The following is a 21,549-nucleotide window of genomic DNA, read 5'->3' as shown; positions in this document are numbered from 1 at the left end:
CGCAAAGATTTCCATACCTTCTTCAAGGTGTAAACACGCTTGCCAGCGGTATCGAGGGTGTACTGTTCGTCAAAAAATTAGCGACCGATCTCCGAACGGAGCTGAAGATTCCCTCGCTTCGATATCGCAATTGGAACATACCATAAGATGCATTCTGGAGAGAGCAATATTAGCACATGAGCAACAAAGACCACTTAGAACACGAATTAGAAACTTACTTGGCGGTATTGATGAATTGTCCTGTGTTAGTACTTGCGTCGGCGATAAGTGGAGGAATTTTTTTCTCGACGAGGAAGAGCTCGGACCATGTTGCTTAGTCACACGGTGCTTTTTAAACGGAGCTTTCGACCGCAAAATTTCCTTTTTCTCTCGCACCTGAGCAAAGAAGAGAATAATCTCTCTTAAATGACTATCGAGCTCTGTTAATGTGCAGAGCCATGGTGGATATTTACTAATTGACACTTGATTCCAGGTTGTTCATACACACAGAGACTTCTAGGTAAGATGATCCTCAGCTCTTCTACACTCTCCCCTTCAGCCCACACTTCACCTTCGGTGATGACACCATTTATTTAGCTCAGGCAGGCGACACTTTTGATTTCTAGTTGCCTGTCGATGATCCGCTGAATTGACTACAACGGTATCTGAGAAGATATTATCATGACGATTGATTCACTCGCATGTTTCGGCACAGTTCGCTAACCTCGAATGATGTGTTTAGGGTTTTTTGAATATTTTCTTCATCCAGTAGCGGTTTTCAGGATGGCCACTCCAGTAACCAGCATGGACATGCCTGTGGCCACCAAATCAGGGCCTGTATCAAATGCACGTCCGCCTCGTGCTCCTCGTCCTCCTAGGCCAAACTTCAGACAGATTCACCAGTTTCCTCTTCCGGTCAATGTACATCACGTTCCTCCTGTAATTCCTCATAACCCTCTTTCTCTTATAAGCGTTGTTCTCTCGTACCTCACGTTCCTTATCTCCCCGCCCCGTCAAGAAGTCTATTCGGCATACTTTGACAAAGCCACCTCATCGATCCATGTTACGGACGAGAGATCCATTAATGCCTTATGGCAGATGGGATTCTTCGGCAAGGGTAGTTTAAGTCGAAGTGAGCCCAGCTGGCTGGCGCGAGAGAAAAAACGAAGAGGGTTACATAATGAGAAGACCAGTGAGGAGATTACAAGACTGCGACGAACTGAACGTCGTGAACTGAAGTTAGAGCGTGCCCGGATGGAGAAGCTAGCCATCGAGGAAACCCTCAAAGCCGAGGCGGCTGCTAGGGAATCTGGTGTTTCTGAGTCTCTTGACGAAGCTCCTCAGTCAACATCCACAGACGATACGACTAATGTCACAGCGACTACAACGGAGAAGTTCTCCTTGAAGAAGGCAAGAGAAGCTCGGGCGCTGGAGGCAAAGCAGGCACGCGAATTGGCTGCACAAAATGCGGCTCTCGCTGAACAAACCCAACCTGAGACCCCGCCTAACAGCAAATCCGTGCGTTTTTCATCAGTCGTGCAAAAAAAAGAATTCATATCAACCTCACCCTCGTCTCTACAATCGCCCGATGCTGTTGTCGACAGCCTCGACTCAGATGACTTCCCAAATGAGGAGCATCTTCAACTTTCCAACGAAGAGGCATTCTTCCTTGCCTACTCGCTTGGAGCATTGCAAATCTACGACTCACCCTTGAAATCCGGAGTGGTCCAATCAACATCCCCAACCACCATCTCTGCCCTCCTCCAAAAGTTCTGCCACCACTCCTTCCAACCTGCCCGTGACTGCTCCGCATCCCTCCAACCAGATGATCCCTTTATGACCTCCTACGCCGTCTACCACCACTTCCGGTCCCTCGGGTGGGTTATCCGCTCCGGTGTGAAATTCGGAACCGACTATCTACTCTACAACCGCGGACCGGTATTCTCCCACGCCGAGTTCGCCGTCATCATCGTTCCTTCATACACCCACCCTTATTGGTCCGAGACGGAAGAACGGAAGAACTACACAGCAGAGAAGCAGGCGAGAAGCTGGTGGTGGATGCACTGCGTCAGCCGTGTACAGGCCCAGGTGTTGAAGAGCTTGGTTGTCTGCTATGTTGAAGTGCCTCCGCCAGCTGCTTCACTTGATGATATTGGCGCGCTCTTTGGCCAATACAAGGTGCGCGAGTTCCTCATCAAGAGATGGATTCCAAACCGCACTCGTGATTGATTGTCTTGGGTTCTTCTTGGGTCCCCTCAAGGCGGGAAATGTTAAGGGCTTCAGATACCCTCTCTGTAATTATGTTGCATTGTCTTGCATAACTGTACACATGTATTATTCTTGCATAATGATCTATGAAATCAATGTCTCATCACCCAGCTTCTTTCCAAGTCAATTAATAAACTGTTTTATACGGAGTAGATTTGTAAATAATTTAAATGTCTACAATGCCACACTCATGCTGTCGAACGCTGTTGAGTCTTTCAATGTACGCTCATGGCGCTAGGCCGTAAGAAGTAATATTACTTCAGTGCACGTGACACACGCGTTTCGCGTTCCGAGGCCTTCATTTGCATTTATGTCTCGACACAAGGCATTTGAAGTATCAGACTACGTTAAATCGTATTTTACAAATATAAATATCGCTATAGAGACGTCTGAGACTTCAGCGACTATATGTCGTCGAAAAATGGAAACCCAGGATGATAGCATCGACCTTGCAAAGTTGCAACGCGACGCGTTGGGGCTAGTATGTGACGACCCTGCAGCGTCCCTCGCCCTCATTGGACTAACCCAGACATCCCCAGGAGCACGATCCATCTCAGCCGTGCCATTCGAGATCTGCAAAAATTATTAACGAGCCGAATCACCCTCTTTGTTACACATACCACGAAGTTAACGGTGCCTCCAATGGTGATGGAGTGTGCACCGGCCAACACATACCTCCGAAAACACCATCAAACCCCGCAAGCCTTGTGCACCAACACCGACACCCTCTGTATCGATCTCGGCAGCATGAACCACGCACAATGATGTCCAATAAGATTGGGAATGAAGCAGGCATCGTACCAGGATCGCAATTCGGCAATATGAGCTCCGCAGAGGCTGCTCCTGGGGATACACAGGTCGTCTCGCAGTCAGTATACGACAGCATTATCAGACAAAATGGGGAATCTATGCATCAAGGTTATTCACAAACAGGAGCCGATGGAGCGACATTGAGGACATTGCGTGAGGGCGACAGCGGCCATATCGACCTGCTTTCAGAATTTGACGCCGCACACCATACAACGAACCTCTCCCAAGATGACGATGATAATGACGATGAGAGCGCCTTCGACCCGAACGAGTCTTCTCCAATGGCATATGCACCCGATCTCTTCCCCGAATCGCAACGGTTTCTCGCAGAAACACCCGGGACGGTGGTGAAAAAGCATGAGGCAAACGATGGAACAACAGAGACCCCAAGCATCTCACGGAATCCCTTAGCCAGTGGTATTGAGTCGAGTGGCGGTCTTCTTGGCTTGAGCCAGGTTTTCGGGGCTACTCAGGCCCCATCGTCTCCCATTGTCCACGGCCTACAGACGGAGCTTGTATCAGATCGTCCATCGCCCAATATCCCGATTCAACCTGCTCGTGTCGTCAATGGTATTTCGTCACCTTTGACGGGATTCCCGGCTCAGTTCATGAGAGAATCCTCCGAACCGAACATGAACTATATATCGATGAAGGAATCACAGACAAAGCGTGATGGGACTTTGGGGGAGAGGTTGACTCGGTCGGCCGACAATATCCAGTCGGATCAGAGTGACAAGGAATTCTATAAAGAGTCAAGCTTTATAGAACGTGCGCGACGACAGCGAGAAATCGACGAGGAAGCAGCCGCTCAGTTCGCCGGTCTGAGTGCTCCTGCCAGATCTACATCCAATCTCTCCGCCAGACCGCAGACTTCTCCCAAGCAGCCAGGTGAACGACAAGAAGACCAGGAAATGATAGAAGCTGTTGCCAGCGAGGAAGAAACCGAACAAGAAGAAGATATGCAAGTGCCACGATCGCAAGACCTTCCTCAATCTTCGGCCGAAGAAGATAAAGAGAACTACGATGGACCTCTTCTGGATGCTGCTACTGCCGCCGCTGCCGCCAGTGCCCACGACCGACTATCTCAGGTACTTGGGCTTGAGCCGATTCCCTCTCCATCTCGTGTGAGAGTAGACGGAGAACTAGAGGATGGGATAGCCCATGGAGACGCCTTCGGCTCACAAAATGATGGACAGCCAAACGGTGTCATGCGTTCTTCCCAGGCCATGGTAAAAGACTCTCAACCATCACCTCAATCATCACCAAAACGCATACAAGCCGATAATACTAGGGACAGTGTTCATCGGTCGCCTTCCCGTTCTCATGTGAATTCTCCCGGACGAGACCGTCTTCAATCCTCCTCCCCCTGCTCGCGACCACAATCAAGACACTCGAACAGCAATACCCAGAGAAATGGCTCTGTATCAAATGAACCTGCCATTCAACCCGTTCAGAATTCATCACTTAACGAGAATATACCACCACACTCCAGCAACCCCTCGGAGCAGCAACATGTAAACTCGTCGCTTTCCAGAGTGGAAGCGGGAACCGCGGGCAACTCATCATCGATGCCATCCCGTGTAGCCGAGACACCTATGAATCAACGTCTGAAGCATCTCGGGGATATGGCTCGATTGACGAGTATCCCAGAAACAAGCCCCAGTCACTCCCAATGCAATTCCGAGGCTGGGTCCAATGGCGATGGACTGAACAACGAAGACGACGATCTTCCACCCATGTTCAAAGAAATCCCCAGTATTCGAAAGAATCACACCCGCCCAGCTGGGGCAAGGGCACTCTCTTCACCTCTTAAAAAATTGCTGTCCAGTCCGGGTGGAGGCCAACGCAGGGCTTTGACTGAAATTGCGGCAGATCTTTCGCCGCAGGTTGGGACAGGAGGATTTGATATGGGAATCGGGATCTTTACCACAGAGGATCAAGAGTTCAGGGCCTTGATTGATGGATCGCCGACTCGACCGAAAAAGAAGCGGCGCGGAAATGATGGCTCAAGCTACATTGCCTCCGACCCTATCATACCTCTCACCCCTCGCCTACAGCCCCCAAAATCCGTTGCACCTATTCGAGCAACACAAGAAAGACTGGCTCCCATTCCCGCGGATTCGGATGATGTGTCTTTAGTGCAACTCCCCGAAAAAGTCGTTCGAAGGCAATCAAAGCCCCCGCGACGAGCCCCCGAGAATGTTTGGGAAATCGAGGGCTCGCCTGAGCAGCCCTTCCGCAGGAGATCAAGAATTGGCAAGCCGGCTACCTCGATGTCTACGCAGAAGAAGCATGTTCCAGAAAAGAGCTCCGGACTTACTGCTAGATCAGCACCCCCACCAAAGGTTGTCGTTCATAGTCGACCACCACCTCCATCATCGGAACTCACCGAGGTTTTATCAACAATTGCTTCGGATGATATAATTGAGTCAGAGGCGAACAGTATCGATGACTCGCCTACCACGCCTCGACCATCTCACACTATATCGGAGAACACCGTGGTTGCTCCAAGTCAAGTCCTTTCTGTCTGGATGGGCCAGAAACGGGCATACTACCCAGCGACATGCTTTGGAACACCACTGGGCGTATCGCAGGTTAAATACTCTGTGAAATTTGAGGACAGTCTTCCTGTCGAGGTGCCGAAAGGTGCCGTCAAGAGATTCGAGCTTCGTGTCGGAGACTCTGTCAAAATCGAGATGGATAATGTTCCAAGAGTCACTCATATCGTCCGCGGATTTGATGACAAGCTCACTAGGGAAGAGCTGGCTAAAGCTGCCGACGATGGTCTTTATCCTATAACCGACATTTACGGTCATACCACTGTCATAGTCGGTCCCAAGCAACGCAAAAGTCTGCCAAATGGAGGGATGGGCAACAGCGAGAATGTGATCAAAGTTCCTATTGCTCGTGTATATCTTGATACTATCCTATGGAATCAACTCAAAGATCGGATGTTCACATATCGCCCGGCGCCTGTACCACAAGAGAGCATGGTGCATACCCCATCCGAAATATCATCAGCGCCTGTCTCTCCCAGTTCACGCTTGTCCCGCAGCATTCACCAAGGCAGCGGGATCTTTGCTGGGATGGTGTTTGCCGTCTCTTACAAGGAGAATGAAGCATCTAAAAATCGTGTGACTAGGCTGATAATCGAGAATGGCGGCACTGTATTACATGACGGATTTACTGAATTGTTCGAGCCTTCATCAATTGTTCCTGTTGATACTCCCACCAAAGGTGGAGCCAAGGATGCAGACCTCAGTAACAAGGGTCTCCGTCTTACAGCTCTTGCTGATGACGTTGGCTTTGCCTGTTTAATTGCCGATACCCATTCTCGGCGAGAAAAATACATGCAAGCACTGGCATTGAACCTCCCATGTCTGGCCGGGCGGTGGGTAGAGGATTGTGTCTCCCAAGGTCGGGTTCTCGACTGGGATATCTACCTCCTCCCAGCCGGCGACTCAATGTACCTCAACGGCGCCACAAAATCCAGAGTCATGGCTCCCAACCCTCCATCCACAGCCCGTCTTGCCAACACCATCTCCGCGCGAACAAAATTGCTCGCAGGGCAGTCAGTGCTCCTTGTCATGGGTCGTGGAAAGGTAGAGGAAAAGAGGAAAGCTTACATTTTCCTGACTTACGCCCTAGGGGCATCCCGGGTTGAGCGTGTCCCTGATCTCGGCACGGCCAGGGCATTGATAGACTCACAGTCCGATGCTGGTTTGTCGACTGAGTGGGACTGGATCTATGTTGATGATGCAGATCAAGCTGCTGCGAAGTCAATGTTGACGCCCAAACCGAAGACGCAGAGAATTCACTTGTTCCATGGGAAGAAGCGTAGGAAGTCGATCGCATCTTCCACTCCTACGCCCCCCAATGAGCTGAGATGTACTGCGAGGGTTGTCGGTAATGAATTTGTTTGTCAAAGTTTGATTTTAGGTCGATTGTTTGAGGAGTGATCTCTTGTGCTAGTTCTTGATACCAATGTCATTTATCATATTTATTTTAATGGATCTATTCAGACTCCCATTTTCCTGTCATGAGATTACTACTCGCGTAAGATGCTGCGAGTTAGCTTGAACTTGCCCCTGGGGATGAATCTAAATGCCATGCCTCTAGAGAGAAATATTGACTTTAATTACTTCTGATTTTGTGAATGAGTGTTCGCCGAGTGTAACACTAAATCTATATCCACCCCTATCTCAAAATTTTATACCGATGGATGGGTATCAGAGCTTATGTAGTGCAATGGAATATTGGAACTATGCGGATTGTTTGCCTCTCTCAAGATTGCCTAGATGGTTCTTTGTCTGGCTTTCACCTAGGATCTAGTATATCTACATGTTTTAGCATGAAGAATCGGTGGGATTTCTTCTTCTCTTCATATATCACTACTAGTGGAAGTATATACCTATGCGATATAAGCCGTGTGTATGAAGAAGTTTGGGATATACCATACTGCAGTGCAGTTATATATCATCATATTTCTCCTGCTCACCTCTCACCTATATGGCCCTCTTGCAACATCAAGGCAATTCCCTTTTTTCCCTTTCCACCCCGACCACTAGACCTGGGCTTCAAGCCTTGAGTTGCATGAATAGGCTTGAGGTTTAGAGTACATGATGGACCTCTCACCTTCCCTCGCCTCTCTCTTGCTTCCAACTAGCAACCCAATTATACAGCCTTGGGCATCTGGAGGTACTACTTCCATCTTCTTCTTCCCTCTTTCTTCCAATTATTACTTCTCTTTCTTACCATTTCAAAGTTGTCTTCCCCACAACTTCCTTTCAAGCGCAACTTCTTTTTTTCTCCTTCCTCTCTCTAATAAATCCTCTGCTTACATTATTGACAAGTCAACCCGTGGACGTCAGTATGTCCTCGATATGAGATCCTTATTTACCCCCTGAAGCATAAAGATGACTGACAGCAAGAAGAAATGCCTCATAGTGGAGATCATAATGGCTCTAACAATGGGCTCTTAGGGAAATCACGGAGAGGATTACCCTACTCGATAAGGCGCAACGCGAAGACGACCAGCTCTCCGGGGTTTTTTTGGGGCAAATGAGTAGTGGCGAGGGTTGGAAGATCCCATGAAGGATAGAAATCTCCTAAGAGGCGGGGAGCGTACCACCAAAAACGGGGCCGCAGTGCACGCAACGAGGTTTCATAGCGATGAGGGTCCTTATAGCTCCCTGAGAAAGGCAGAAGGATTTCCTTGCCCAAGCGCAACGGCTTTCAAGTGTGATAGGACATTCGCCACGAGTCGACATGCCGAGAGACACGATAAGGAAATGCATGACGGCGTTCCGATTCCAGGATTTATCTCCAGAGAGACTTTGAGGGGCACAAATTAGCTGGAGGGTGGTTTGAAACAAGGAAGTTCTCAATATGAGATACCAGGTACCTACATACATCAGCTCTAGAGAAACGCAAAACTGACTGATATTCAAAGAAACTGGCGACGGTAGAAAGCACCATAGACCCTACAACAAGGACCACGATACGTTAGTACAACTATGTGAGCGAGCTGCGCAGCACACGGAGGCTAAACACCAGATGCTTAACGAAGCCGCCCGTATTGCGGACACAATGAACACCATTTTTCTACATGGCGGAGACCCTTCTGAGCCTGGAGTACAAGCTCTAGAAAGACGCGTACTAGGTACTGCGCAGGCACCCAATCGGCTCGAAGTTGTGCAAATGGAAGATGATGAGATATCTCTACGAATGTTAGAAGAGAATAGATAGCGGATGTGTTGGTAGTCATATGACTTCCCTGTTTCCTCCCAGCACTTAGTCTCTAGTATGGAACGAGTGAACTAGAACAATATCTAGGCGTGGATCAAAGCTAGTAAGATCTCAATATAAGATATCTACCTGTCTTAGTTCTGGAGAAATGCAAAGATAAATACCTAACAGCAAGAAGAAATGGGTCACAGATCTTGTAGGTTTATCTTAAGAAATAAGCAAACTCTCACTCTCATATTCTCTTTTCTTCTGTCATTTTCTATCTATCTGATATCACTCGTCTTTTATTGCCTCTTCACTTTTGACACTCCTGTTTCTACTCTCTCCCAGCCAGTGGGTCTTTTAACACACACACACACACTTCGCCCTTGACATACCCAGTCATGTCGACTCTCCCCTTCTCCAAACTGCTTCCCATGATACCTATGCTCAGCAGTGAAGGCGACTTCCTGCTATGGTCTCAATCCCTCAAACGGGCCCTCAATTCAACAAATCCGAGATACTGGGCAAACCGTGTTGATGGCCCTCTTTCCGCCTTCCGAAATACCGAGAGATCTCCAATTAACCACGATATTCTTGCACTTATTGGTGCCAGAGTCGACAAAGAATTGCAGTCACTCATCGCCACCGCGGAAAACCCTCGTCTTGCGTTCGAACTTTTGAAGAATCACTTCGCCGATACCGAGCCGAGCAAGAGCCAGACTTCCCTAACTGTCGACCAACCTAAGGAGCAATGATCAGGCAAACTGCCCGGAGAGAAGATTCCGAACCGGAATAGCAAGGTGATGGTGGAAGAACACTTTGATTGTTAGGGGGTTACCCTGGTCTATCTGCAATAGTTGAAGCATCTCATTTTGGATATTTATCTATTCCACAAAGAAAATCAATGCAGTTTTCAACCAACAGAGCTTTGAGTACTCAGCGAATCATACTAGAAGTAGTCTCTATGCCGTCAGACGGCCGCTCGGTAGCGGGTATAGGGCCCGGGACACCAGGCTCACGAGAGATATTCTGCGTATCTGGCGGTTCATTGCCTTGAAGTACTGATTGTGTACTCTGCTCGACAGACAAAACATTCTCAGCACTAGACATAGGCTCTTGCACGTTTGATGTATGTATATCGTGGGTAATCTTGTTAGATGATTCGGCACCTCCAGCTGCTTCCTCGGTACCTGACCCAGTAGTTGGTTTACTTCCAGCGGTTGGCGTTGTCTCCTGGGCACCTTGCTCATGGGATATACTGTGGGAATCTCCGGTGGGTGATTCCGCAGTTCCAGGCGTCTGCTCTGTGCTTATCTCGGCAGCTGCTAGAGGATTAGCAGCAACCGCCACAATTCCCTGTGTTTGATCGCCAGGGGCATGCGTAGAAGTCTCGGGATTTTGTTCACGCGGCTGCTCGGGGCCCTCCACGGTTGGCTCCACAAGTGCTTCGATACGGAAGAGATCCCCATTCAAAACCTCAATGAGGACTCCAGCTTCAGGCGGTGGTGGAATCGATCCGCTCAGCAGCTCCTTTGCTCGAATTTTCCGCCCATATAGCTTTTTGTTTGCATCCGCACGCTCTGCAAGAACACCACCCTCGACTGTAAGACCGCCGTACAATCCACGAGTCTTGGAGTAGGCGAATACCCCAGTTGCGCCCTTTGTGCCCACTACTCCCCCAGCCTCAGCACTTCGACCAACGGGCCCGACAGCCATGGATATATTCCCACCAAGAGTCAAATTACCCGACTGCATGAATGTCTTCACTGCGGCATCAGTGGTCAGAACGAATACGAAATCCGTCAATTCTGCGCCAAATTGACCACCGGCGCCGAGCCCGCCCATGGCCATGGCTGATGGGGCCGACCAGCTGCCATCTGGGAGACGGGCGACAATCAGCCCCGAGCCAAAGCGGATAGAACCCAGGAACCCAAGTCTGAGCGCTGTGAATACGGCGATCCCCTGGCATGGAGTAAGTCATGATCATTTGGGTCATTCCAGTAGGATGTCTCTTACCTTGGCCCCCGCAAACATCTTGCGTGGGATTTCTCCATCAATTTTGAGTTTCGGGTTGATGAAGGATTCGAGAATCGCAGCGGCCTTTTTGCACTCGCCTGTGGAACATGGTCAGCCCGGAGTCAGCCATGTGTGTAGCAGTGGCATGAGGGATAATACTGGATAGTGAGGCAGGCAGCGGGTTGTGCAACGGGTTCTTCATGGCATATATATTTTCTCCTGCTTCGTGATGCTCTTTGTAACGAGATGTCTACGTCTAGTAGAGTAGGTATGGCCTCCGATATCTAGCGCAGGGTTGATAAATGCGAATGGGAGAAGTTAAGCCACTCCCAAGAGTCTACGCAAATTCAAGTGATGGATTTTCTCACCAACTCGTATAACCAGGGGCTGAGTTTAACTTGCGCACGGACGTTTCATGACGTTATTATACTTCGCGATTGGAGCAGAAACAAACACGAAGGCTCTAAGTAATTCTATACATCACTTCTAGTTTCACAAATCTCGTATGGCTAGAAAGATGCTAGTTATGTTGCATTGAGTTCGGATGAGTGAGACTGCCAACTAAAGCAATTGAGAAATTGTATGATAGAATGTTTAGTGAGATATATCGTGTTACTTGGCCGATGATCAATCACTCCTAATGCAATCTTTGTTTTGGAATCATGAATCCTAATGTCCATCAGTATCTTGGTATATTGGTTGGCTTAGCCTACAACGAAATTATCCTAACATATCGTCCAGGGTTGATTTATGCATGGTGCAGCTTAGTATCACGCTTTGAAAGCAGGTAGTTGAGGTGAGAATATAACATTCTCGGAGGCACTATTTTACCCTTTTCTAACACATCTCCACATATATTGTAACAATGGAATTAAGCTGAGTGAAATGAGTATCCATGGATGGGCTGCCGGGCCGCGGTTATGCTTATTTTGATGCTAGCTGCACTTTTTAAGGTTACATACCTGGCCAGGTACCCAGCCAACGGGGGTTGGGCCGTGCATTGGATTGGGTATCTCAATATAATGGGTCCCAAATGTAATATATATCTCAAGGCTGGAAGATCTTCGGAGATAAGCCTACTTTAGTGCAACAATTGCAATAGTCCGGTTGGGAGTTGTACATATCGGCTCTATTTCGCTGTAACATACGGTTGCATCTTGCCTCAAGTACCCAGCAGTTGCGCTATTACTCCCGATGCTGTTCCAGACCACTCTAGTACTCCTCGCACTTCAGGCGAGTGGCGTGGCATCTGTGCCTTTGGAACAACGAGCAGTTCCCCTCGCCGAGCAAACGTTCGATTATGTAGTCGTTGGTGGTGGTACCGCTGGTAGCGTGATCGCAACGCGACTAGCACAGAATGACTTTAAAGTTGCCTTGATCGAAGCCGGGGGACACTATGAGCTTGAGTCTGTGGCTGAATTTCCTGCATCTGATGCATTGTCGGTGGGATCAGATCCTACTTTTAGATCACCGGAGGATTGGGGATTTGTGACAAGAGATCAGCCGGGTACCAATAGGCGGGCGATTCATTTTGCCCGAGGAAAATGTCTTGGGGGATCGTAGGTACCCCTTTCAAAATCTGTCACATTAGATCAAACTAATTTCTCTGCAGCTCGGCGTTGAATTTTATGGTCTATCAACGGTAAAGACCCGCGGAAAGTAAATGCTTGCGGCTTGACTAACTTGGATAATGCAGTCCGACACTCGAGTCTATGGATACATGGGCAAGTGCAGTCAATGATAGCAGCTACGGATTCGACAAAGTGCTCCCATTCTACAAGAAGAGTGTTCAATTCACGCCGCCAAACACCGACTATAGGGCTCAGAATGCCTCTGCGGACTATGGTGTTGATGCCTATGACTCTGATAGTGGTCCATTGCAGGTATCGTATGCTAACTTTGCTCAACCTTTCTCGTCATGGATGAGCCTTGGCATGGAAGCTATCGGCATCAATCAAGTACAGGACTTTAACCTGGGTGATATAATGGGATCCCAGTATTGCGCATCGACCATCGATCCATCCAACGAGCTCCGAAGCAGCTCTGAGCAATCTTTCCTATCCAAGATCACGCCTAGCTCACTAACCACCTATACAAATACCCTCGCTAAGAAGGTGGTCTTTGATGAAAACAATAAAGCAACAGGAGTTCAAGTGAAAGGTTTGCTGGGCGATACTGTCACCATTTCGGCATCGGAAGAGGTTATCATCTCTGCCGGTGCCTTTCAGTCCCCTCAGCTTCTCATGGTGTCTGGCATTGGACCCATCGATCAATTGCAAGAGCATGAAATCAATGTTATAGCCGATCGACCAGGAGTAGGTCAGAACATGTGGGATCATCCGTTCTTTGCTCCTTCGTACCGAGTGCGGGTGACAACATTCACTAGACTTGCTACTGACCTGCTATACGCGGCTGGCCAAATTATCGAAGGATTAGTCTCCAAAAAAGGATTCATCACAAATCCAATTGCGGATTTTTTGGCATTTGAGAAAATTCCGCGATTCTTGCGCTCGGCTTTTTCCGAGGAAACACAGAGTAAACTGGACAAATTTCCATCCGACTGGCCTGAAGCAGAGGTGAGAGAGATACACTCCTAGATAGAGAGAAATTTTACTGACACGCAGGTGTATAGTACATCTCTGGCGCAGGCTATATGGGCAACGCGTCAAACCTCCTAGCAATCCAGCCAAAAGATGGATACCAGTACGCCTCAATACTCGGTGTTCTGATTACACCTATGTCCCGAGGAAATATCACTTTGCAGTCGGCAGATACCTCAGACTTGCCAGTGATAAATCCCAATTGGCTCGATGATCAAGCTGACCAAGAAGTTGTCATTGCCATGTTCAAGCGAATACGCCAGGCTTTCCAGAGTGAAGCTATGGAGCCCGTGGTCATTGGCGAGGAGTACAACCCTGGGCCGCAGGTGCAGTCTGATCATCAGATCCTCGAGTTTATCAAGAACCATGTGATGACCCTGTGGCATCCGAGTTGTACTTGCAAGATGGGAACATCCGATGATGATATGGCTGTGGTTGACTCCCAGGCCCGGGTTTATGGAGTGGACGGACTGCGAGTAGTTGATGCTAGCGCCTTTCCTTTCCTTCCTCCTGGTCATCCTCAGTCAACGGTTTGTATGTATCTCTTGGTTACTGCTCTGATTTACCAAGTGCTAACTGGGTCATAGATATGCTTGCCGAGAAGATCGCAGCGGATATTATCCGGGATTCCCAAGTACATTGATTTGAATCTGGAGGCATACACGGAGAAGGATCCAATGGCCTAAGATATTTCTCTGTAAATTGACATTTAGACAATAAATAGTCTTGTTGTTTGGTTTGGATGGCCTGAGCTGACGCCAAGTATGGGAGGCACACTTTATACTTCAGGATGTCGTAAAATATGGTCTTGAATATGGCAATTTCGTGCCAATATGTCCCTAAAGAAAAGAATAAGAAAGGAATAAAAAAGGAATAATACACGTGGAAAAGTTAATGGGTAAATGCTCTTTCTATAATACAGTGAAAACCAGATACAAATCCTCATATCGCTACAGAAACCCAGAACTTATTGGAACAAGATATCATGCACACGGCCAATGTTATCATTTCTTGGCCGTCTTCTTCTTGCCCTTCAAACTCTTCAGCTGAGCAGCCCGCTCGGCTCTCTGCTGACGCTTCCTCCACGCCAACCAACGGTTACCACGATCATGGGGCATAGCAACGATACCAGCCTTCTCAGCAGCCCGACCGATTTCCCAATTAGCCTCACGGTACATGTAACCGGGGCGCAGCTGGGGGCCAGACTCAGCCTTAACAGCCTCGACATCTGTTACACGGACACCGCTCTCATCAACAGAAGCAACGAGATCAGACTGAGCTTCGACGCGTTCCGCCATCGGCACAGGAGTCATATTCAACTTGCGCCGACTGGGTGCATTGCGCGGGTACGGAAGCTGCTCCTCCTTGTCGAAAACAACTCCGATATACCGGCGCTTCGAGTGCTTCAGCGGGTCGAGGTAGTAGCGGACGTAACCGGACTGTGTTGCGTAGATCGTGTGGTCTCGTCCCATTCCGCAGTTTTCACCGGGGAACCATAGCGAGCCTCGCTGCCGGAAAATGATGCATCCCGTTACCACGTACTCGCCGCCCGAGCGCTTCGCTCCGAGACGCTTACCGGCCGGATCACGTGAGTGTTGATTGGCCGTTCCTTGCGAGGCGTGCGAGGCGTGACGCACTTGTGTGAATGGGAGGAGTGCGCGGGAGAGGGAGGGTGTTGGTGTGGTTTTCGGGAATGTGGATGTTGCGGAGAGAGTGCGCAGGAGGGATTGCGATTGCGAGAGCGCGGGTGTCGACCGGATTGTCGGGGTGAAGGCTCGCTCCAGTGCCCGCAGGGGCGTTAGCACTCGCGGCTTGAACATGGTAGGTTGTAATTGGATTGTTTGGAGGTGGAGATCGTGAAGCTCCAAAGGGGAAGTTTTTCGTTCGGAGATCAGGCTTGGCGTCACGTGTGTACCCGTAAGCTGGCTTCATCTATACACCACTCGAACTCGATTTACTTTCCATACACTCGATCATTCTGCAAATACTGTCGGTGCAATTATTCAAATTATGTTGCAGAGCTGGCGCCAAGCCCTTTGGGCTCTTCTACTTCTCGTATCTGTTGCCCAGGCCCAATTCAACTTCTTCGACCAAATGTTCGGAGGCGGCGAGCAGCAGCGCCAACAGCAGCGGTCACAGAATGTTCCCAGTGACAGTGATCGGTACCAGCAAATGTGGAGTGGAGGTAAGATTCTAAATATCTGATTATTAAAAACATTCTTTTGTAATCACATTGCCCTCGTGACCACATAACTGACTACCTGATCTCTTGTTACAGCACAATGCGACCGCTACCTCTGCCCCGGAACTCTTGCTTGTGTACACGTCCCACACCACTGCCCGTGCGCTCACCCTGATGTCGAAGAGAAGGTCGAACTTGGAGAAGGAAGTGCTGTTTGTGTGTCGAAGGGAGGATTCAAGGCAGGCGAAGGTGCGCGGAAAATCGAACTGGCTCGCAAGGGTCTTTTGTGAAGACTGGGTATACGATATTGTTCTATCATATGAAATGTATAAAGCTGCTGGTGGGCTGTGAGGTCAAGTCATGAAGCGCAGTGCCGCTGGACGGATTAATCCGATAGGATTACTATGAATCCTTTTTGGACATGCCCATATATGCTCCAAAATTAGAAAGCTTACTCCGTATATGGAAACACATTGCCTATATATTCATACAGAACCTAGTAATTCTAGCTAAGACACGCCGACCTAGTCTGCTATGTATATGTATGCAAAGTGACTTGAGATGCGATTCTCCACGTCTATAAAAGCGCTTTTCAGTACTAGTTCATCAGTACTGGAAAATTGAGCAACAAATTAAGCTGAAATGTGGCCGAATAACTTGGAAATAGAACATTTTATATCTTTCTATGTTTCTTTTTATATATGAAGGCAGTAAAAAAAGCATACCCTGAAGGGACTTTTCTATGTATAACCTTTGACCTTTGCGATAGCCAGGGAAGTGTCGTTGCTATCTCCGATTATCTCCGCAGTGACCTTCCGTCATCAGTTTCTCGGCGTCTCGGCGGAGTGTGTGGATTACTTACCAACCTCGCGTTCCTTCAACCTTTTGCCTCAATCCTTCTCCAGGTCAATCTAGTCTTTCTGAGCTACCATGTGGGGCTTACGACTCCGATCCCTGCAAAAACAGTGGACACCAGCTCGAACCCGAGCTCTTTCAAGCTTCAAAAGCCATGCATCTCCGCGTGGTCCTCGCAATAGCATAAAAAGACCAAATCTCATCCAGACTTTGAGGAAAGCCGAACCTCTGAAGCAGCCTGAGCCTGGTGCCCCTGAGCCCCAAGATGACACAAATCAAAATTATGACCCCTCGCAAAACACTCTACTTTCTCCCGTTCACGTGTCTGAAGATCCCAGAGGTGTGCTTAAAGAAAACCACCCCGCAACTTCAATACTGGCGAATTCAGGAATAGTCGTACAACGAGAGCTAGAGATGATGAATGTTCTGATGTGAGTGCTGCGCGGGTGCCTACTTGAGATAACAATTTTACTGACTCTTTCAGTGGATTTGAACAAGCGAATAAGTATATCATCATGGATGCGCAGGGAAACCACATTGGATATATGGCAGAACAGGATAAGGGATTGGCAAGTACAATGGCACGGCAATGGTTCCATACCCACCGAAGTTTTGTGACACATGTATTTGACCGACAAGAAAACGAAGTTCTTCGAGTAAGCTCACATGGAATCGTCATCTATTGGTGTGATTTTCGTCTGGCTGACCATCGCAGTTCAATCGCCCGTTTTCTTGGATTAACTCTCAGATCCATGTATATGATCCTCTTGATCAAACCCCAAATGCTCACTCGGCGTCCACATCTCTTCAAAGCACAACCCCCGGTTCTCTCATTGAGCCTGGCGCCAGATCGAGTGCAAGGGTATCCCCACTCGGTCTTGGTCAAATGCGAGTTATCGGCGAAGCCCAGCAGCAGTGGGCACCTCTGCGGCGAAAATACAATCTCTTCACTCATCACCAATCGCCAAACCCGGAAACAGATATGGGAACCCGTGATATCTCGCTATCTGACTCTGGTTTATCACAAGCACAGCAGATGCAACTAGTGCGAACATCCGACCAAAACCATGGCCAATTCAATCAATTTGCCTACGTCAATGAGCCCTTTCTATCATGGGATTTCTCCCTGAAATCAGCAGATGATCAGTTAGTCGGATCCGTTAATCGCAATTTCGCAGGCTTTGCTCGCGAAATCTTCACAGACACCGGTGTCTACGCAATACGAATGGATTCCGCAGCTCTCGGCACCGAGACGTCACACAGCAACAAACCCTTAGGCATGACCCTCGACCAACGTGCTGTCATGTTGGCTACAGCCGTAAGCATCGATTTCGATTACTTCAGCCGCCAACATGGCCATGGTGTATTTGGCCTTTCGCCGTATGGGTTCGGTATGGGCGGCCAGGCTCCCGCTGGCGGTGCAGCTGCAGAAGGCGCTGCCGCCGGTGAAGCCGGTGCCATTGGTAGAGTCGCTGGAGGGACTCTTGAGCGAGTTGGAACTGCTGGTGGTGTGCCAAATGGTATGGTTTCAGGTGCTACCACTGCAGGTGCAATGGCCGGGTATGAAGCAATGCATAGAGGCAACACAGCCGATCCAAATGCCTCAGCACCGGAGCCGGTAGATCCGGACTCACAAGGCTTCCAGGATAGACCTCAAGACCCTTGGGGTGAAGGTGGCTCTTGGGGTGACGAAGGAGGTGACATTGGTGACGGCGGTGATGAGGGTGATTATTTCGACTGGTGATGCAGGTGAGGGCTAGTTTCTGTACTATAACATTCACAATTTAGATGTAATATTTACTATTAAACCAGAACTATCGCACTTTTTCTATCTCTGCCCTAGATCCAGGTTCCTCAACAGTATCGCCACGCTTTGTCCACCGCCCCGGAATTATTCCATCCCCACCCTTTATCCCACCCAAGTCCCCGCAGACAACCTTGCCACCTAAGTATTTCCCAGAATTGCATTTCGCATTTGAATCAATTAAACTGCAAAAATGGCGTCCTCCGTCGCCCAAAAGCGCCTTTTCCACGAATACAAGAACCTATCCACCAACCCCCCAGAGGGTATCACCGCAGGTCCCGTCTCCGAAGATGACATGTTCTATTGGGAAGCCCTGATCCAGGGCCCGGAGGAAACCCCCTTCGAGGGCGGCGTCTTCGCAGCGGAGCTGAAGTTCCCAAGAGACTACCCCTTGAGCCCGCCGACAATGAAGTTCATCGGAGGTGGCGTGTGGCACCCGAACGGTACGTGACCGGGATAACTCAGGAGTGACTTGCGCCAGGCTACTTACCTGCGTTGCAAAATACACAATGGCAAACATCTTACTGACGAATTTGGATTATAGTCTACCCCAATGGAACCGTCTGCATTTCCATCCTTCATCCCCCCGGCGACGACCCAAACCACTACGAGCACGCCTCGGAGCGCTGGTCACCCATCCAGAGCGTGGAGAAGATCCTCATCTCTGTTATGAGTATGCTTGCCGAGCCGAATGATGAGAGTCCAGCCAATGTGGAGGCAGCTAAGATGTGGCGAGAGCGGAGATCTGAGTACGAGCAGAAGGTTAGGGATGAGGTGAAGAAGGGTCTGGGTCTGTGAGCCGAGTAAGGCTGCGGATGAATGCCTCGGTTCTCTCGCTGCAGCACAGGTGGATGGCTATCAACCTGGTCTGCTTGTGCTGCCCGGGAGTCAAGATTTGATGAATGGCGTTCCAAGGGTTTCTTTTTCTTTTGCATGGTCTGGATATGCGATGGCTTCTCGGTCTGTACAGTGCATTCTTATCCTCGCATTATGATAGCGGATGAAATACATGCAGTTCTTTCGATACACCGTTTTCTTCTCTTCAATAGATTCGCTAAATCTTGCATCTGCTCTAGTATTCTCATATAAAGTAATGGAGGTCCATGGCAAGTACTATGGTATATCGTTCCTTCCTGTCTTTATTTCATGTGGTCTATACATCTATACCTTCCTAGATATACAGATCCTATAGCATCTCACTCCTGCCGAAACATCCGCCGATTAATCCACCCCTCCAATCCCCCCTGGCACCCATACAAGATCTCAATCTCCGCCTTCAGATTCAAAACCAGCATCCGCTGCAATTCAGCACGCCACTCTGGCTCTGGTCCATCACTCGCCCATACAGGACTGTTCCGAAGCATAGCCATGATCTTCCTGCGGTCTCGTGTCGTCAACGAAAGAAGAGCCGTGTCACCAAGTACCTCCGGAACAGCTATGATGTCTGTCACTCGAAGACCCAGCCACTGTAGCCTCGGTATACTGAGCCTCGCATTTTGGTGTAAGTGTGCAGCCGAGCCGTACTTGTACGTCGACATGATGGCCATTCCATGGGGATCACCGTCGGTCAGGGCATAGAAACGGGGCGGATATCTACTCTGGTTGGATGCGAAGTCGGACATTGCTCGCAGGAACGTTCGTGTCATGAAATCGGGGTATCCTTTGCCCTGTTCGAGTAGCGTTGAGCTCAGGCGCTCGTTTGGAGGACAGTATACGACGCAGCTTACCGTGACCATGATTCCTTCTCCGGCTAGTGCTCTGGTGTGGTAACTTACTCGCGCGAGCCGGTGGAAGACTGCCTGTGGACAGGGACTCAGCGTACTGATTCTGCATGACTTGTCTCTCCATGCTTCGTACCTCTTTCTCGATGACCAGTACCCAGCGGACCCTTGAAATGTCAATCTCATCTCCGTCCTCTATGCGGGGAATCAAAGTGTCCTCGGTGACAGACTGCGCATCGATCAAAATATGGGAGCCACGGATCAATCGAAAGTCTCCCGTCACTAATCCTTTTGCTGCTGCTTCCTAGAAAGCCGCTTACTATGTCAGCTCCCCGACCTCGCAGTGCTATGATGCCAGATGATTCGGTAGGACAAACCACATTCAATGCCGTTCTGTTCACTCCGATGGTGTACGCCAGGTCATCCACAATGTGGTCAACGATATACTGTACGCGGAAGAATTCCGGGTCGATATAGTATATGTCTCTGGTGGTTGTATGGGTATGTTCAGCATACCTTCCAGACTAGTTCCTAGACATTGCCAGCTCACCTTTTGGAGATCAGCTGGCCCGTTCGAATAGCTTGATCCAATATAGCTAGGATTCGAAGGATGACGGCTATCAGAACAAGCAGACTCGGTCAGTTTGTCATCTAGGAAGAATGCCCAGGTGCTATTTTTACTAGTGTAGGAGGAAAGATCTTACTAAATTTCCAGGCCTCGTGTGCCGTCTTCCCTGGCCAAGAGTATTTCCTGTGTGTCTCAGCCCTGGGACTCGCTTCCAGAGCTCCAGTGATGGGATTGATGATGCAAGCAATTGGGCTGGCTCTGCGCTTGAGGGTGATGGAGATGTTTGCCTCTGTCGGGGACTGTGAGAGTCCGTGGATGAGGGCGGCGAGGGTGTTGTCGATGAATTCTTGGACTGAAGGATCTCGACCATCGTCTATTTCCAAATTTTGGATGGTTGATGGCTCAGCCATTGCTATTGGGGTGGATTTGGGCAAGGGGAGGAGGCGGTGCTGGGGTTGAAGGACAATCGAGAGCTGTGAGTAGATGCAACACCATATCTACCCGTAGACCACCTGGGCACCGTGAGCTTACATGACACTTTCCGATAGCATCATTTGTATAGATCTTGCATTGGAAGAACAGTAGCTCTTATAAGTTATAGTTTCGATTAAATGCTGGTAAATAAAAGCCTTTAACTTGTTATGACTCGATGATCTATAGTGGTTAGGATTTGGTTCCTATATGTCATACTATGTTTCGAATATTTCCTTTCTCTCCCTTTTCTCGTTATATCTAGAATTTGTTGCCAAGGGCTTCTATACTCTGAACATTTTCGTTTTGTTTAATTAACTATTTCTTTTCTCTTTTCTTTGAGGTTTGTAGTTCTTAGCGTGTATAGAGCAACGCTAGAGCAGATCATCACATCACCACATCACCACCACGCCTGCTAGGTCCCATATCTCTTTGATCAAAACATTCCTAATATTCTCTTCTTCCTCTTCTGTCTTCTCCTTTCGATCAATTTGTCTGCCTGATATCACATGATGCAAAACATTCTTTATTCTACACCGCAGTCG

The 21,549-nt window shown here is 48.9% G+C and overlaps 10 protein-coding genes across 10 annotated transcripts; 7 read left to right on the top strand and 3 right to left on the bottom strand.

The window, feature by feature from the left end:
• Positions 1–762: 762 nt before the first annotated feature.
• Positions 763–2,208, top strand: sen2 (tRNA splicing endonuclease subunit SEN2; the record flags this gene model as incomplete). The annotated part of the gene is made up of 1 exon (XM_016741694.1): positions 763–2,208. One exon carries the CDS (start codon positions 763–765, stop codon positions 2,206–2,208), a length of 1,446 nt encoding a protein of 481 aa, XP_016603396.1.
• Positions 2,209–2,668: 460 nt separating this feature from the next.
• PEX2_044180 (chromatin-binding protein RAD9) lies at positions 2,669–7,016 on the top strand (the record flags this gene model as incomplete). The annotated part of the gene is made up of 2 exons (XM_016741693.1): positions 2,669–2,728; positions 2,787–7,016. The coding sequence occupies 2 exons, from the start codon at positions 2,669–2,671 to the stop codon at positions 7,014–7,016; spliced, it is 4,290 nt and encodes a 1,429-aa protein (XP_016603395.1).
• Positions 7,017–9,188: 2,172 nt separating this feature from the next.
• Positions 9,189–9,542, top strand: PEX2_044170 (uncharacterized protein; the record flags this gene model as incomplete). The annotated part of the gene is made up of 1 exon (XM_016741692.1): positions 9,189–9,542. The coding sequence occupies one exon, from the start codon at positions 9,189–9,191 to the stop codon at positions 9,540–9,542; it is 354 nt and encodes a 117-aa protein (XP_016603394.1).
• A 181-nt stretch (positions 9,543–9,723) lies between these two features.
• PEX2_044160 (lipid-binding SYLF domain-containing protein) lies at positions 9,724–11,005 on the bottom strand (the record flags this gene model as incomplete). The annotated part of the gene is made up of 3 exons (XM_016741691.1): positions 9,724–10,749; positions 10,804–10,901; positions 10,963–11,005. 3 exons carry the CDS (start codon positions 11,003–11,005, stop codon positions 9,724–9,726), a joined length of 1,167 nt encoding a protein of 388 aa, XP_016603393.1.
• Positions 11,006–11,997: 992 nt separating this feature from the next.
• Positions 11,998–14,046, top strand: PEX2_044150 (GMC family oxidoreductase; the record flags this gene model as incomplete). The annotated part of the gene is made up of 5 exons (XM_016741690.1): positions 11,998–12,362; positions 12,416–12,445; positions 12,500–13,379; positions 13,436–13,937; positions 13,991–14,046. The coding sequence occupies 5 exons, from the start codon at positions 11,998–12,000 to the stop codon at positions 14,044–14,046; spliced, it is 1,833 nt and encodes a 610-aa protein (XP_016603392.1).
• Positions 14,047–14,407: 361 nt separating this feature from the next.
• On the bottom strand, positions 14,408–15,223 carry PEX2_044140 (mitochondrial 54S ribosomal protein bL27m; the record flags this gene model as incomplete). Its single annotated transcript, XM_016741689.1, has 1 exon — positions 14,408–15,223. The coding sequence occupies one exon, from the start codon at positions 15,221–15,223 to the stop codon at positions 14,408–14,410; it is 816 nt and encodes a 271-aa protein (XP_016603391.1).
• A 274-nt stretch (positions 15,224–15,497) lies between these two features.
• Positions 15,498–15,875, top strand: lcl2 (the record flags this gene model as incomplete). The annotated part of the gene is made up of 2 exons (XM_016741688.1): positions 15,498–15,588; positions 15,682–15,875. 2 exons carry the CDS (start codon positions 15,498–15,500, stop codon positions 15,873–15,875), a joined length of 285 nt encoding a protein of 94 aa, XP_016603390.1.
• Positions 15,876–16,515: 640 nt separating this feature from the next.
• PEX2_044120 (scramblase family protein) lies at positions 16,516–18,184 on the top strand (the record flags this gene model as incomplete). The annotated part of the gene is made up of 3 exons (XM_016741687.1): positions 16,516–16,871; positions 16,925–17,096; positions 17,156–18,184. The coding sequence occupies 3 exons, from the start codon at positions 16,516–16,518 to the stop codon at positions 18,182–18,184; spliced, it is 1,557 nt and encodes a 518-aa protein (XP_016603389.1).
• A 253-nt stretch (positions 18,185–18,437) lies between these two features.
• PEX2_044110 (E2 ubiquitin-conjugating protein UBC7) lies at positions 18,438–19,042 on the top strand (the record flags this gene model as incomplete). The annotated part of the gene is made up of 2 exons (XM_016741686.1): positions 18,438–18,687; positions 18,789–19,042. The coding sequence occupies 2 exons, from the start codon at positions 18,438–18,440 to the stop codon at positions 19,040–19,042; spliced, it is 504 nt and encodes a 167-aa protein (XP_016603388.1).
• A 398-nt stretch (positions 19,043–19,440) lies between these two features.
• PEX2_044100 (uncharacterized protein) lies at positions 19,441–20,943 on the bottom strand (the record flags this gene model as incomplete). The annotated part of the gene is made up of 6 exons (XM_016741685.1): positions 19,441–19,911; positions 19,972–20,043; positions 20,102–20,269; positions 20,343–20,451; positions 20,516–20,582; positions 20,670–20,943. 6 exons carry the CDS (start codon positions 20,941–20,943, stop codon positions 19,441–19,443), a joined length of 1,161 nt encoding a protein of 386 aa, XP_016603387.1.
• Positions 20,944–21,549: the final 606 nt, after the last annotated feature.

Source organism: Penicillium expansum, assembly GCF_000769745.1.
Source record: "Penicillium expansum strain MD-8 chromosome Unknown contig145, whole genome shotgun sequence".
NCBI classification, from domain to species: Eukaryota; Fungi; Ascomycota; class Eurotiomycetes; order Eurotiales; family Aspergillaceae; genus Penicillium; species Penicillium expansum.
The sequence above is the reverse complement of the archived record's forward strand: the minus strand, read 5'-3'. Positions and strand labels throughout refer to the sequence as shown.